Source organism: Ovis aries, chromosome 2 (assembly GCF_016772045.2).
Source record: "Ovis aries strain OAR_USU_Benz2616 breed Rambouillet chromosome 2, ARS-UI_Ramb_v3.0, whole genome shotgun sequence".
Taxonomy (NCBI): domain Eukaryota; kingdom Metazoa; phylum Chordata; class Mammalia; order Artiodactyla; family Bovidae; genus Ovis; species Ovis aries.
Window position 1 is genome coordinate 138,898,864 of NC_056055.1, and position 15,949 is coordinate 138,914,812.

Sequence of the window (15,949 nt, forward strand, 5' to 3'; positions counted from 1 at the left end):
AGAACGCTGGTCTTGTTCACTGTTGCAGCTCTAAGAGAGTACTTGACAGAGCGAGAGACCTCAAAACATTAAAAAAAATAATGGAATAAATGAATATAGATGACTGGGTAGGAAGCAGTCTTTTATGCCTTGATAAAATTATACCCCAAGAAAGGGTGATTTAGTTTACTTGAAAAGAAATAGAAAACTTTATAGAAATTCTCTTCTGTATCTGAAGCTACGTCTGTTTTTGTGTTAGACGCATAATGACGAGAACCATTTTGTTTTTCAGGCCATTATTCTTAAACATTTACAATTATTATAATTGATGAAATAGGTCTTCCAGGCTTACACGTTATTTTTATAGAATCTCAGACTGCCTGTGAGCTAAAGTGCTGGCATCCTGAGATGACTCGGCTGCAAGTAAAGAGACCAAGAAATGGGAAGACTGACAGAAAATCTCACAGTCAATCATGAGTTGAACTAAGAAAAGTACCTGGTATTCCTGACTTTCAGTCTCATTTAAAAACCACTTTTCCAAGCCTTCACCAGCAAAAGTTTTAGATGCAGTGTGGGAAGCCCTGCACCCAAGTAAAGATACAGATGACCATACCATGATTGGATGGCAAGAACTGGAGGCTATTCAAGAGAGTGAATTTGTAAGACACCTCTGAAGGGACAAAGATGTATTACTTCATATAAATTAGTTGCCTTAGATACAAACAAAAATATATATTGGTCAATTTACAGGAGCCATTTCAATCTGATTGATTCATAAAAGCACTTCTTTTTCAAGTGTCTGCCTGCTTGACCAGAAATATAAGCTTATTATCCAAATGAAGAAATGGAAATATAGCAAGAAATCATAGGCTCTCAAGTCAGACGAGGGATCTAGCTTTACCACTGGGAAGCTGTGTGACTTTGGGTAAATCAATTCTCCATGCTACCTTCACTTTCCTCATTAGTAAAATAGGGTTAATCCTATCTGCCCCACATAACTGTAAGAATTAAAAATCGTATGCAAGAATGTTCCCATAGTAGGTGCTCAATACATATATATATAAACATAAAAAGTAAACACATAATCTATGTTTACATGAGTAAATTTATAAATATATGAATATATATATATATATAGAGAGAAAGGTGGATTGTTTTGTGGAAAAGTTAGAAGATGGGGGAACAAAAGAGACAAAGAATATCTATGCTGTAGGGAACAGACTTGTTACCAAGGGGGAGAGGGGGTGAGGGAGGAATAGGATGTGAGTTTGGGGTTAGCAGATGCAAACTATTATATAAAATATGGATAAACAACAAGGTCCTAGTGTATAGCACAGGGGACAATATTCAACATCCTGTGATAAATTTTAGAATATAATATCTATGCTGTAAGAATTTATATATATTTTTGGGTGCATGCTAGATGATGAAAAAATTGTTCTGTTGCTCTGAACACAGAGAGGGACTTTAGGCAGCCCTCAGCCAAGCGTTCCTACTGGCATCAAAGAAATAGCACTTGCTTTTCCCTGAGACAGTCTACAACTCTGCCTTCTGCCTTCAATCTGCCTGGCTTTGCAAAGCCTGGGCTTCTCTCATTCCACACCCTTGACTGGCAATCTGCGTCAGGGGCAGCCAGTCTTACTTTGCACTCCCTGTCCTCTACCCCCACTCTCTGGGCCCTTTGGCCCACATTTCCCTCTTCTTCCTCTCGGGAGCAATTCTTTCTCATCTGGCTCCCTGGAAAGTGGTGCCTGTCTTAGGACCCTCCATAGCATCCTTTCCTAGAATTTAACCCTCAGTTGTAGAGGCACCACTATTTGCCGAGGGTAGAAAAGAGTAAACAGTATTACTGGATGAGTCAGTCAGTAAAGGTGCAAACCACACCAAACCACATCTGATGTCAACCCCAGAAGGGTTTAGAGCACTTTAGAAGGTGTGGTCTGATTTCTGCTTTCTCTCCAGCTCCCAGCATAATATCTGGTACAGAGTTAGTGCTCAATGTATATTGGCTGGAAGAAAGGAAGGGAGGGAGTTTTTAAAAGGAATATAATCCCATTAAGATAGGTCTGTTTGAACTTTTTCATCCTCATTTACCTGGCACCTAGTGCCTGTGCATTGCATTTTATTAAGGCCCACAAGCATTTTATTGAGTACCTGCTGTTTACAGTGCAGGGCTAACAGCCAAGACTCACTGACAAATGTGGTGATGTCAGTGTTTATATTTTGCAAGCTTCGGCCAGAGGCTTTTCTAAAATAACTGATAGGTATAAAAACAAAAATAATATATACATTTTCCTACAATTTGACTCCACAAGAAAAACTCAGAGAATTTGGAGCTAGAGCATCACTCCTTTCTGTCCCAGCCACACAGAGAAGAAAGGCAGTTGTGGGAGGAGGAGGCTTGGGTTCCAGCTCCAGCTGTCACTTACTCCCTGAGCAGGGCTACACATGCCGCTTAACCTTCTCTCTGCTTTGGTCTCATTACTTATAAAAAGGGAGGGCTGGACATGATTCTCTAAGGATTCCTTCTGATTGGAAATTCTATGTTTGTGGGCCACCAAAAATAGTTTTGATCAAATTATTTTATCTGATGGTTCTAAAGGTCAAAAGTGCTTGAAAGGATTAAACAAGGCAAATTATTCTGGATATAAAATAGGTAGTGTTAATGTATTCAAGAAATCGATTTTAAAAATTAGCTTAGTACTTAGGAAGTACTGTATCCACAGTGGGGACTCTGTGAGGCAAGGAAGAGTAGACCCCACGTCCCTACACCACATTGTCACTAAAAGATTTTAACCATAAAACAGGTCTACAATAGTTAATATTTCAAGACTTGTCATTAATAAAGTTTAATAGTAGAACTGCCATTTTCTCCTTTAAAATAACTAAACTAACGAAGAGAAAAAGAAGGGTAAAATAGTTGAAAAGATTATGGTTTTGACAGAGACTTGGAGTCTTTCACAACCACTAGATGGACTTTCTAAAACTGGAAAATGAAATCCTTGAAATGAAGAATTCACCATATAGTTTTAACAGCACACTGGACACAGCAAAAGATAGGATAAATTAACTCAAAAACAGGTCAACAGAAAATATACAAACTAAAGCATAGAAATCAAAGGAAATGGAAAAACAGAGTATAAGACACATGTCGGACACCAAGGAAAAAATCTAATTTGTGTGTAACTGGAGACTCAGGAATAGAAGAGAGGGAGAGAATATGGCAGAAGTAATCTTTGAAAATTAATGGCCAAGAGGTCCTCAAAGCTGATGAAAACATCAACCCACAGAGTTAAGAAACTCAGCAAATCTCCCAAACCTCTCTTTGCTTAAATACAAAGAAAACCACCACCATTTTGAACATCGAGTCAAACTTCTAAAACCCAGATAGAAAAGTAAGATGGTTCATATCATTTGTCTACTCAAAAGTACCCGGTGGTTTCTCTGTTCACTCAGAGAGAAAGCCAAGGTCCTTAAGCTGTGGAAAGATGCTCTGCAGTCTGCACGGCCCCTGGCCTGTAAGCTCTCCGACCTCATCTCCTATCACACGTGCCCTCTTAATCTGCCCCGGTTCTGCTGCCTTCCTTGCTGTTCACGGTCAGGCACGCTCATCTATCGTATATTTGCTATTAGTCCTGCCTGGAACACACTTTCTTCAGATGACAGGACTCATTTCCACAACTTTTTCAAGGGTTTGCTCTAGGCTTCCAGTGAGCCTTGCTGGACCATCTTACTTAAAACTGCTTTGCTTCCTCCCAGTACTTTCTACTCCTTCCCTTTTGCTCCATAGCACCTATTATCTATGACATGCTAATTATATGTTTGTTGTCTGACACTAGATTAAGTGTGGGAATTATTTGCCCAGTGTCTAAACAGTGGCACTGGCACACAAGTTTTAAAATTTTTATTAAGGTTTCCCCAGTGCTCAGTGGTAAAGAATACACTGCAATTCAGAAACACAGGAGACGTGGGTTCGATCCCTGGGTCAGGAAGATCCCCTGGAGGAGGAAATGGCAACCCACTACGATATCCTTGCCTGAAAAATACCATGGACAGAGGAGCCTGGCAGGTAGGTAACTCAAATATTTGTGGAATAACTGCATGCTAAGGAAGGCTTGTGAAGTCACTTAGTCGTGTCCGACTCTTTGCGGCCCCATGGACTGCAACCCACCAGGCTCCTCCGTCCATGGGTTACAGTCCATGGGGTCTCAGAGTTGGACATGACTGAGTGACTTCACTTCTTCTTCACTTCTAAGGAAGGCTTGTTTTACTACGTGACACTTCTTTGAAACTAAAGGCATATGTTACTAACCCATTGTCATGAAGCTAATGATTTTGACATACCTTCTAATGTCGTCCTTGTCAGTTTATCCCACTCAAAGTTACTCTAGAATTCTAATTTAAATTAGTCCTTATACCAATTTTTACTATCAAGGATTCACCAAGACACTATGAGGGAATTCACTAGCTGTATGATAATCAAACCATCTAACATATTAGGGAATGTATTTAGAAACAAAGAGACGATTGGGAAAAGAGAAGTATTTTGTACTTACTCATCTGACATAATTTTTTTGCCAAATGGTAGTCATGGCCCATTTCTGCTCTCAGGAACTGGAAAACATTAAGAAATTCTTCAGCTATGCAGTTTTACAGAGAATTTAAATGTCAGTTACAAACTCCCTAGAAAATATTCCATTAATGATTATTTTGCTTTTAACTTTTACACATGTTTTTCTAGGAGTGAGTCTGTAATCAATCAGTTAGTGAAGAATATTTAAGCACTTCTAATGGCAGGGCCACAGAGCAAGCATCTCACCTCTGTTTTACTGCAGCCACACTGTGCACATACTACCGAACAATCTGAGAATACTTAGGTTGATTCAACTGGCAAAGCCATGAACACTTTAATCACTTTAATATCCCTTAGGTTCAGATACAGTTTTTATTTGTGAACTTAGTCCATAATTGTATGACAATAGAATTATGTATTTTCAATATTTTCCAATATTGATTGCTCTTATCCCATATATTTTTCTTTTTACTATTTTATTGTATTTTTTTATAAAGTAACATTAAAAAAATTTTTTTAATTGAAGGATAATTGCTTTACAGAATTTTGTGGCTTTCTGTCATACACCAACAAGAATCAGCCATAGGTACATCCATGTCCCCTCCCTCCCAGGCTTCTCTCCCATCTCCCTCCCCACCCCACCCTGCAGGCTGTCACAGAGCCCCTGTTTGAGTTTCCTGAGTCATAGAGCAAATTCCCATTGGCTATCTGTTTTACATATAGTATTGTAAATTTCTGTTACTCTCTCAATACATCTCCCCTTCTCCCTCCTCTCCTCCCACCTTGTTCACAGGTCTGTTATGTTTCTCCACTGCTGCCCTGAAAATAAATTCACCAGTGCCATCTCTTCAGATTCCATATGTATGTGTCGGTATATGGTATTTATATTTCTCTGACTTCTTCACTCTGTATAATGGGCTCTAGTTTCGTCCACCTCATTAGAACAGATTCAAATGTGTTCTCTTTATGGCTGAGTAGTATTCCATTGTATGCATGTACCACGCTTCTTTATCCATTCATCTGTCAATGGCTATCTAGGTTGCTTCCATGTTCTAGCTATTATAAATAGTGCTGCAGTGAACACTGGGGTACATGTGTCTTTTTCAGTTTTGATTTCTTCAGGGTATATGCCTAGGAGTGGGATTGCTGGGTCATATGATGGTTTTATTCCCAGCTTTTTAAGGAGTCTCTCCATAACCGTCTTCCAGAGTGGCTATATCAGTTTAATTCCCACCAGCAATGCAAGAGGGTTCCTTTTCTCCACACCCTCTCCAGCATTTGTCATTTGTAGACTTTTTGATGACGGCCATTCTGTCTGCGTGAGGTGGTATCTCACTATAGTTTTGATTTGCATTTCTCTGATGAGTGATGTTGAGCATCTTTTCATGTGCTTGTTAGCCATCTATATATCTTCTTTGGAGAAATGTCTCCTCAGGTCCCTTTCCCACTTTGGTTGTTTGCTTTTCTGGTATTGAGTTGTATAAGCTGCTTGTATATTTTGGAAATTAATTCTTTATCAATTGTTTCCCTTGCTAGGATTTTCTCCCATTCTGAGGGTTGCCTTTGCACCTTGTTTGTAGCTTCCTTTGCTGTGCAAAAGCTTTTAAGTTTAATTAGCTTCCACCTGTTTATTTTTGTTTTTATTTCCATTACTCTAGAAGGTGGATCATAGAAGATCTTGCTTTATGTCATTGAGTGTTCTGCCTATGTTCTTCTCCAACAGTTTAATAGTTTCTGGTCTTACATTTAGATGTAACCCATTTTGAGTTTATCTTTCTGTATGGTGTTAGGTAGTGATGTAATTTCATTCTTCTGCACGGAGCTGTCCAGTTTTCCTAGCACCACTTATTGAAGAGGCTGTCTTTGCCCCATTGTATATTCTTGCCTCTTTTGTAAAAAATAAGGTACCCATAGGTGTGTGTGTTTATCTCTGGGATCTCTATCTCGTTCCATTGGTCTGTATTTCTGTTTTTGTAACACATATTTTTCTGTTATAAACTTCTTATTTATTGGGGTATAGCTGCTTTACAATGTTGTGTTAATTTCTGCTATACAACAAACTGAATCAGTTATAGGTGTACATATGTCCCCTTCCTCTTGGACCTCCCTCCACCTCTTCATCCCCTCCCTCTAGGTCACCACAGAGCACCAAGCTGAGCTCTGTGTGCTATACAGTAGGTTCCCACTAGCCATCTGTCTCATACATGGTAGTATGTACATGTCAATTCCAGCCTCCCAATTCATCCCAACCCTCTTTCCTCACCCTGTGCCCACATGTCCGTTCTCTGCGTCTGCGTCTTTATTCCTGCCCTGCAAATAGGTTCATTTGTTGTATGTAGGGAATTTACATGCTAAACAAACACATCCTGTCTCCAATTAAACAGCATCTCTGTTTTTACCATCCATTTTTTCTAGATAATTTTATTTTGGGGGGCTGTGCTGGGTCTTTGTTGCTCCATGAGCTTCTCTCTAGTTGTCGTGAATGGAGGCTACTCTCCAGCTGCAGTGTGAGGGCTTCTCATTGCGATGGCTCCTCCTATTGGCTGGTCACAGGCTCTAGAGAGCACGGGCTTCAGCAGTTGCGGCACGTGGGCTAAGTAATTGCGGCCCATGGACTCCAGAGCACAGGTGCAATAGTTGTGGTGCTCGGGCTTAGTTGCTCTATGGCATGTGGGATCTTCCTGGACCAGGGACTGAACCTGTGTCTCCTGCAACAGCAGGTGGCTTCTTTATCACTGGGCCACCAGGGAAGCCCACAGAGATGTTTGTTTTAAACATCTCCATGTACATCATTTTAGGTTTTTTTTTTTTCCATAAAGGAACATATATATACTTACAAAAACTAAGATTATTCAGTAACTTTAAAAAGTACACCACATATCACGATCATCTTCTCCCCACAGAATTAAACATTATTACATATTTTTTACTTACTTAGGCTCCACAATTGACTAATCTCCCATTATTATTTGGATAGCTTTTATTAAAAAAAAGAACAGTACACTTGGGGGACTGTTTTTGCTTATGTGTGACATTCTGAACCATTTGCATGTACACTAGGCTTACATGTAGGAACTCATTTGGTAAACAAATCAAGAAGGCAATCCTGGCATAGGAAACAGCATTGGCAAAACACAGGAAACAGCAAAAGCATGGAGGCCTGAAACGTCACGTGCAAAAATTGCTCACAAATGTTTACTGATAATTCTGTGGAGAACAAAACAGTTTTACCTCACGTGTTGTGGTGTCAGAGTTTAACTTTTATTAATATTACACAACTTCATGTATACAGTAAGAACTTCATAACACTGCATTTTCATTTCCCCCCTTCTCATCCTTTGTATTATCCTTGTCACATGTTTTACTTGTACATAGTGGGTCCCTCGCTTTATCTGGGCTATAATTATACATATGTTAGACCACCCAACAGTCTCCCCAAAGTCTCTGATGTTCCTTTTCTTCCCCTATGTGTTTTATTTGAGAAATTTCTAAGGCTGTGTGCTCAAGTTCATGGCTTCTCCTCTGCTGTTCCAATCTGTTAAGTCCCTCTCCGTCCTCCACTCCCTCTCCCTTCTTACGCCCTCTGTATGTGTGTGATACACACAGACAAGGCTATTTCCCATGCCAGGAGTGCCATTTTGTTTACCAAATGCATTCCTACATGTTCCTCTTCCTTTGAGATTCTAGGATTCCGTTCTTGTCTCTTCCTCTTAATCCTTCCTTTATCTCCTTGTTTCTCCTGCTTCATTTCTCAATTAGTCCCTTTATCCTCCCTGTTTCCAGAGAATTTTATGAACATCTCTACTGGCACATATTATAAATTACATTAGATAACATAAGTGTTTGTTAGTTCTCAAGGGTAAAGACATGTCTTTCTTATTTATCTCTAAATATCCCAAGTAACTAGCATGGTACCCAGTAGGTAGAAAGTTTTTCTAAGAGGTCCTTGAAGAGTTTTATGCCAAAACTTCTCTTATTCATGTTTCTGACTTTGCCAGAATAATCTGAATCACTGCCAGAATATTCTCTCATCTCTACCCTCATGAAAGTAGTAACAAAGATGAGTAACCAGGTAAGCATCTGTGTGTGGGCAAGGATATTTTAACTATTTTTTTAGTCTTCAAGGCTATATACTATTTAGCTATTTTAATATTTTTAAGTTTTTTGAGTTATAGAAGCAAACCTTACTTCTGTCATTAACTCCAATGGGGCGTGAGTATCCTTTTTAGGGTTGCTGTCTTCCTCCTTATCTTCATCACTGGTATCCTCGCCATCATCATCTGTTGATTCAGACAACTTATCATTGATATCCTCAGGGCAATGTTCATTATTTTTCTCCTGCTCTGCAATGACTACATTTTTGCTCATTTCACCTAAAACAATATATATAATTTGGTAAATATTGAAACGTATTCATAAATTTACAATGGTCACTCCAAAATTATAATGTAGCAAGTGCACATGTTACCACGTGTTCTCCTGTCCTGGATTTTTTTCTTTCATGACTAAACAGCACTGCAATAAACTTACCTGATTTCCATTTCCCAAAAAAAGGTAATAAAACTGCTAAATGAAAGAGGAAAAAATACAAACTGATAATACTGAGCTGATGTTAATGTTAATTGTTTGGTGCTTGAAACTGTAATAAATGGAAACAGTTTTGTTTATAAAGAATATAATTTCAAGAAAAAATTAATTCTCTTTTATCCATAGAAATATATTTCTTAAATTGTTCTTATGGGAATATAAATGTAAAATAAAGAGCTTGGGAAGTAAAAGTAAGACTAGAGAGGCTGAAAAGTAATTCTTCCTTGGCAGATAGTCACTGTACGGATACTTGAGAATAAAATTGTCCCTCTCCCTGGACACACACACACACACTAATCAGATATATGTGAAGTATTCTAGATATGACCAGAGGTTATGTAACATCATTAATGATTTTTCTTAATGTCAAGTCATAGATGACTGGAAAATAAAACATAAGCACTACTTTGGCTACCCAGTCAATGTGTGGCACTATACTGAGCCCCACGAACACTATAATGTACAGTCATTGATCTCAAGGTACTCACTCACACTCTAACTGGGGAGTCAGAAACATAATGGATAACTGTAAAACAATATGGCAGTCCAGTGATAAAGATGTGTATGCCAGGTACATGAGAGAACACAGGAAGAAAGGAGAGACCCATTCTGGTCTGAATGGATCAGTTTTTCCAAGGAGAGGGGACAGCATGAACCAGTACAAAAATGTGAGCAGAGCAACACTTTGATGTGCTTATTATGGGTCAAAGTTGAGGCTGAAATGGTGACAGATGTGGCCAGAGGGGTACAAGCTGGATAATGGATTCTTGTGGGCCAGTAGTCTTGGAATTAGAACTTTATCCTAAGAATGAAGGGGCCAGTCATGAAAGATTTAAGTAGAGAAACAAGTATGATCGATTTTTAATTTCTGAAGGAACTCTTGGAAAGCAGGGTAGAAATTGTATTTGAGGGCAGACCAAAAAAAAAAAAAAAAAGACAAAAAGAGCAGGGAGAGAGGTGGTTAGGGAAAAAATCACCTTTAAAAAGGCCAGGTAACATTCTGGAAGGGGAGTGAGATGGGGAAACCATAACATCTTTCCGTCTTTTGTCATAACCCTCAGAAAGGCTGCGACAAAATGAAACACCTTCACATTTTCTCAACGCTTGTAGGAGTCAGAGATGTTTGAAGATTCCAGGATTCTGTATGGATTCGCAGCAGTAACTTTACTGAATAAAACTGTGGAAGAGGAAACTTGCGGATTCCCTCTTACTTTGTTTACTTATCTTGCATTCAGAGGCCCTGTGGGCTGTTAAAAAGTCAGCTCAAAATGAATTCTAATAATAGGAATTTTCTAAGCAGTTTTTAGACTGCATTTACTGACAAGTCACAACAGCACTTGCTGTTTGACTACAAATATGCCAAAAGACAGCAAAAACTAGAAAATATTATTCTCAGGAACAAAATCCAAAAACGGACTCAATGGTTGTGTATATAAGTGTGTATGTCTTGCTCTTCATCTAAATTGGGGAGACAATCTTACATATTGGTTAAGAAGAAAATTTGTTTCTTGGAGTTCACGAACTAATTAAATTGTCCTTATTCTTAGAAAATACATGTTGACTTAGCGTAAAGGATCATGAGATCTTTGCCCCTTAAGTCAACAGTTGCTTGTATATGAAGAGTTACTGGAGTACTTACACTATTTCTGCTCATTTTCTATAAGCTGAAATATTTTAAAAGAAAACATTAAAAAAAAAGTTCAGGTGAAAAAGATGGTTGATAGTGTTACTGTTAAAACAGTGATAAAGGAGGAGAGATATTAGAGAAATATTTAAGAGATAGATATTTTGGAAATTTTAGTAATTCTTATAACACTTTATCCATTTCGCCATATGAAAGTAAGCTATACTATTTACTTAGCATCTTTTTAAAATCTACCTTTTTAACTTAGAAATTTTGCTAGATCATAAAAATTATTGGGGGAACTTCCCTGGCTGTTCAGTGGTTAAGATTCCGTACTGCCAATGCAGAGGGCACAGGTTGGAACCCTGGTCTTAGAAAACTAAGATCCCACATGTCATGCAGTATGACCAAAAGATAACAAATAAATAAAAAATCTTAAAAATTTACCCCCAATTGACAGAGGTATTAATAAAAGACATAACAATCATAGCATATATTATGTCAGGACTCTTCTGAATACTACATATTAAATCATATGATTCTGTCAACATCTCAGTGAGATGTGTACTGTTTTTATCCCATTTGTAGATGAAACTGAGAGACAGGAGACAGGTTAAATAACTCGCCCAACTTAACACCACCAATTAAGGTAGATTTGGGAGTCAGTTTGGCTCCAGAGTCCACATTCTTAACCACGTTCTTATTTTTTTTCTAATATACATTAACATATACTACTATTGGAAAAAGTCTGCCCTGTGTTTCCTAAAATTATCTCTTTGGGAAACACTACTGAGCTTGCCAACTCTTTAGCTCTGCAGATGAATTTCACAGTTTCAACCTGAACTTGTGCTACATCATCCCCTGCTTTTAGAATTCTGAGTGTGTGGGAAGTCTTGTGAGATGTCTTCTTTGATGGGAGTGTGGCCATGAGCTGCTTTAAACATGTAGAAACACTGGTCTTAGAAGGAAGAAAATAAGGAAATCCAGGAAAGGTTGACAGAAGACAATGTTAAGAAAAATCAGGCTCTCCCCTCTCCAAAGAAAAGGTTGGGAAAACTCCTCATTCTAAGCAAAAGATAACGTCCTCCAAAGAGATACTCAGAGTGTGATGCCTGGGCTATTCAGGCCATCTACCTGTTTCCTTTAGTCTCCGTTGACTCACGACCACTCTAACCTACAGCGTGTACCCAGCCAGTTCACCGACCCAACACGCTGGTGTCATCAGAGATGGTCATAATAGGGAATTAAGAACTTCATGTGATGTCACAGGGACTCATTGAATTCACAAACACTGAGGGTCATGAGAGAGGCTCCCTGATCCCCAGATCAAAGGTAGTCCTCCTGCTGCCATTTACGTTATAGTGCCCAGCCCGACCTGTCTTTGTCTTATTTGTTTGTATTATTATTATTTAATAGTTGGCTATCTATGTGAACCTCATAGGGGCAAGTGTCTTTCCTATTTGATAACTATTATACCCACAGCTTCTAAACAAGTGTCTGGCACTCAGTAAACCACTGTTGAATGACTGAAACTTGTTATTGCTTTCATAGGTATTTCAATCCATTCTAAACTTTAATATTCTATCATTATCATTTTATGTAATATACACCCCTGGATCACACCTGATTGCATATCAGAATCATCCCATACATGAGTTTGAAAAACTACTGATTCCTAAGACTTGCCCCAGACTTACAAGTTGTCAACATCAAAAAGGTCCTAAAGAAGGAAGGCTGAAATAGAAGCTATGGTTACTCAAATAAAATAAATGTTATTACCTGTGCTTGCTTTTAAGAAGGAAGATGACCATAGATTAGATTGTAGATTTGTTTCTATTTCTTTGTTTGAAATACTCTTTGAAGATATTCTATTTTTAGTGTTATTTGAAGAGATTTTATTTTCAATATTTTTTGAAGAGACTTCCTTCCTAGATGTTGAAGTATATAGTTAAAAAATACTTTTCTAGGTTACAGTTCTGTTAAAGGTTCTATATGGGTTTATACACAAACACACATTTAATATAAACATATAGTATATCAATAATAAATAGCTAAAATACAATATCTTCTTTGTGGAAAAGCATTAAAAATAAGTTTTACTAATGTTTAAAATTCTGTTTCTACCAGGCATTTGTCATCGTGTAATGATTCTTAGAATCTTTTCAGAGTTAACATAGAACATATAAGCAAACCATTATATGAATGTCCCTGGCATATCATTATGATATGGTGAAATAAAACTATTTAAGGAATACTAGACTTTGGGTTTTCTTCTCAAGTCAGTTCTTACCACTGTTAAATGTTTATGCTTAGAGTTCGATGCTATTAACCCAATGTTTATGCTTAGAGTCCAATATGCTTAGAGCTATTAACCCTTGCTCACAATATGAAGTAGCCTGTTTTTTTATTAAGTGGCTGAAATAAAGATTAGTTAATTTTCTCCTGAAATCTCACATCAACAGATAATGTATTGAGACAGAGGATTTTTGTATGGTACACTGACAGGTACCCATGCTGGTGGGAAAACAACCCCATGTTCATTTTTTGTCATCTTAAGATCATTTGAGTATGTCTCCTTTACTGAGTTTAAAAAATTCAACTTCTAGTTTGCATGACAAGATATAAAAAGATGTAAAGTATTATTTTTTCCCCCAAAGTTATGATGGCTCTCTTTTATCCCCACTGAAATATGACTCTATAACATTAGTATTTAAGTCAGTGGTTTTGCACAGTGATTTAGCAAATAGGCTAAACAGCTTCTTACATTCCTAATACTATGGAGGGAATGGAACCTTTACTTCCCCAGTATATGCTGCTAGAGCAAAACCCCTCTCTGGTGATGAAAAATACACAGCAAAGAAGATTTACAGTTGTTCTTCTTCTGCCCTCCTTGATTTTCTAATTGTGAAAGGAGACATCAAAGAAGAAGCCCTACATGTGAAAAATTGAGAAGTCACTTAAGTATTCAGTTTCTAGCATGATAGAATCCTATTATGCCAAAGGTCACCACAAATGATTACTGGAATTCATACGCTTTAATATCTATTCCTTTTATCTATGAAAGGAGGGCTTTTATCTAGATTAGATATGCTGCCTTTTTATTATTACAGAATTTCATTGAATTTAAGAGTATCTATTTCTTTTTTAGAAAAGATTAAACTATAGTTGGTTTACAATACTGTTTCAGGTGTACAGCAAAGTGGTTCAGCTTAATATATGTGTGTATATGTATATATTCTTTTTCGTATTTTTTCCATTAAAGTTTATTACAGGATATTGAATATAGTTCCTTGAGCTATACAGTAAATCCCTGCTGTTTATCTGTTTTATATATAGTAATGTTTATCTGTTAATCCCATACTCCTCCATTTACCCCTTCCCTCTTTCCCCTTTGGCAACCATAAATTTGTTTTCTATGTCTGTGAGTTTGTTTCTGTTTGGTAAATAAGTCCATTTGTATTATATTTTAGATTCCACATATAAGTGATCTTATACGATATTTGTCTTTATGTCTGATTTACTTCACTTAGTATGATAATCTCCAGGTCCAGCCAAAAATACCACCTAATAAGACATATTAATATTTAAGAAAGAAAAAGCATTGCCAGTATAAGATGTCATCAACTGTAAGAAATGTTACAATATAAAGAAAATATGCATGCTTCAGAATCTATGAAATATTATACTTATATATTCACTAAGTTACATCCCTAAAGAGGGGAATTTAGCTAATCTAGTTCTGGATATTTGAATAGTATGAAATGCCTTTAATGATTTTAATGACAGAACATGGAGGAAGCCTGAAGATAAAAAGGATATTACTATTTGAAAGCAGTGAACATGCCATAAAAACACATATGAGAAGGGGCCAAATGACCAACAGTAAAATATGAATTCCTCTTCTGCTCACTTTCTTATATACAGTCTTCCTTATACACAGTTTCAAAGAAGAGGCCCAAACTCCAACCTCCTCTTCAACTATAGTCTGTTGACTTCATCTGAGAAAGTGACTTATGGCAACAGTGCCTCTAACCAATTAACATAAACAGATAACCAGTATACTCTAAAAGATCTGTTTTCTTTAAATACAGCTACAGTTGAGGAAAGATTAAAATTATTACTTTTTGGAAGATGGAGAGTATTTAATTTAGTATCTACTAAGGTTAGACAGTCAAGTTAAATATCCCACTGGAACATATGTATGCTAGAGGACAGATAATCCAGGTTTTACAGTTAATTAGTATGTTAAGTACATTAAATGTCCTCAAGTTTCTACTGGAATTAATAATTCTTTAAAGTTCATATTTTAAACTTTGTTTTAAAATTATTTATATTTATCAAATTATTTACATTTATATTTATAGTCAGAGTACCTGAAGAACTATGGACAGAGGTTCATGACATTGTACAGGAGGCAGTGATCAAGACCATGCCCAAGAAAAAGAAATGCAAAAAGGCAAAATGGTTGTCTGAGAAGGCCTTACAAATAGCTGAGAAAAGAAGAGAAGTGAATGGCAAAGGAGAAAAGGAGAGATATACCCATTTCAATGCAGAGTTCCAAAGAACAGCAAGGAGAGATTAGAAAGCCTTCCTCAGTGATCAGTGCAAAGAAATAGAGGAAAACAACAGAATGGGAAAGACTAGAGATCTCTTCAAGAAAATCAGAGATACTAAAGGAACATTTCATGCAAAGATGGGCACAATAAAGGACAGAAATGGTATGGACCTAACAGAAACAGAAGATATTAAGAAGAGGTGGCAACAATACACAGAAGAACTATACAAAAAAGATCTTCATGACCCAGATAATCACGATGGTGTGATCACCAACCTAGAGCCAGACATCCTGGAATGTGAAGTCAAGTGGGCCTTAGGAAGCATCACTATGAACAAAGATAGTTTACGTGATAGAATTCCAGTTGAGCTATTTCAAATCCTGAAAGATGATGCTGTGAAAGTGCTGCACTCAGTATGCCAGCAAATTTGGAAAACTCAGCAGTGGCCACAGGACTGCAAAAGGTCAGTTTTCATTCCAATCCCAAAGAAAGGCAATGCCAAAGAATGCTCAACCTACCGCACAATTACACTCATCTCACATGCTAGTAAAGTAATGCTCAAAATTCTCCAAGCCAGGCTTCAACAGTATGTGAACCACGAACTTCCAGATATTCAAGCTGGATTTAGAA

The 15,949-nt window shown here is 37.4% G+C and overlaps 1 protein-coding gene across 5 annotated transcripts in view; it reads right to left on the reverse strand.

Moving 5' to 3' along the window:
• The window catches only part of SP5 (Sp5 transcription factor), a 70,532-nt gene that overhangs the window by 3,106 nt on the left and 51,477 nt on the right, over window positions 1-15,949 (reverse strand). For 4 of the 5 annotated variants that reach the window (XM_042243740.2, XM_027964879.2, XM_027964878.2 and 1 more), the window contains 2 exons: window positions 8,741-8,925; window positions 4,536-4,593 (listed from right to left, as the gene is read on the reverse strand). In XM_042243740.2, coding sequence (XP_042099674.1) covers window positions 4,536-4,593; window positions 8,741-8,925 — 243 coding nt within the window. Of the gene's footprint in view, window positions 1-4,535; window positions 4,594-8,740; window positions 8,926-12,542; window positions 12,692-15,949 lie in introns of all 5 variants that reach the window. The other variant, XM_060409775.1, reaches the window with a different exon arrangement.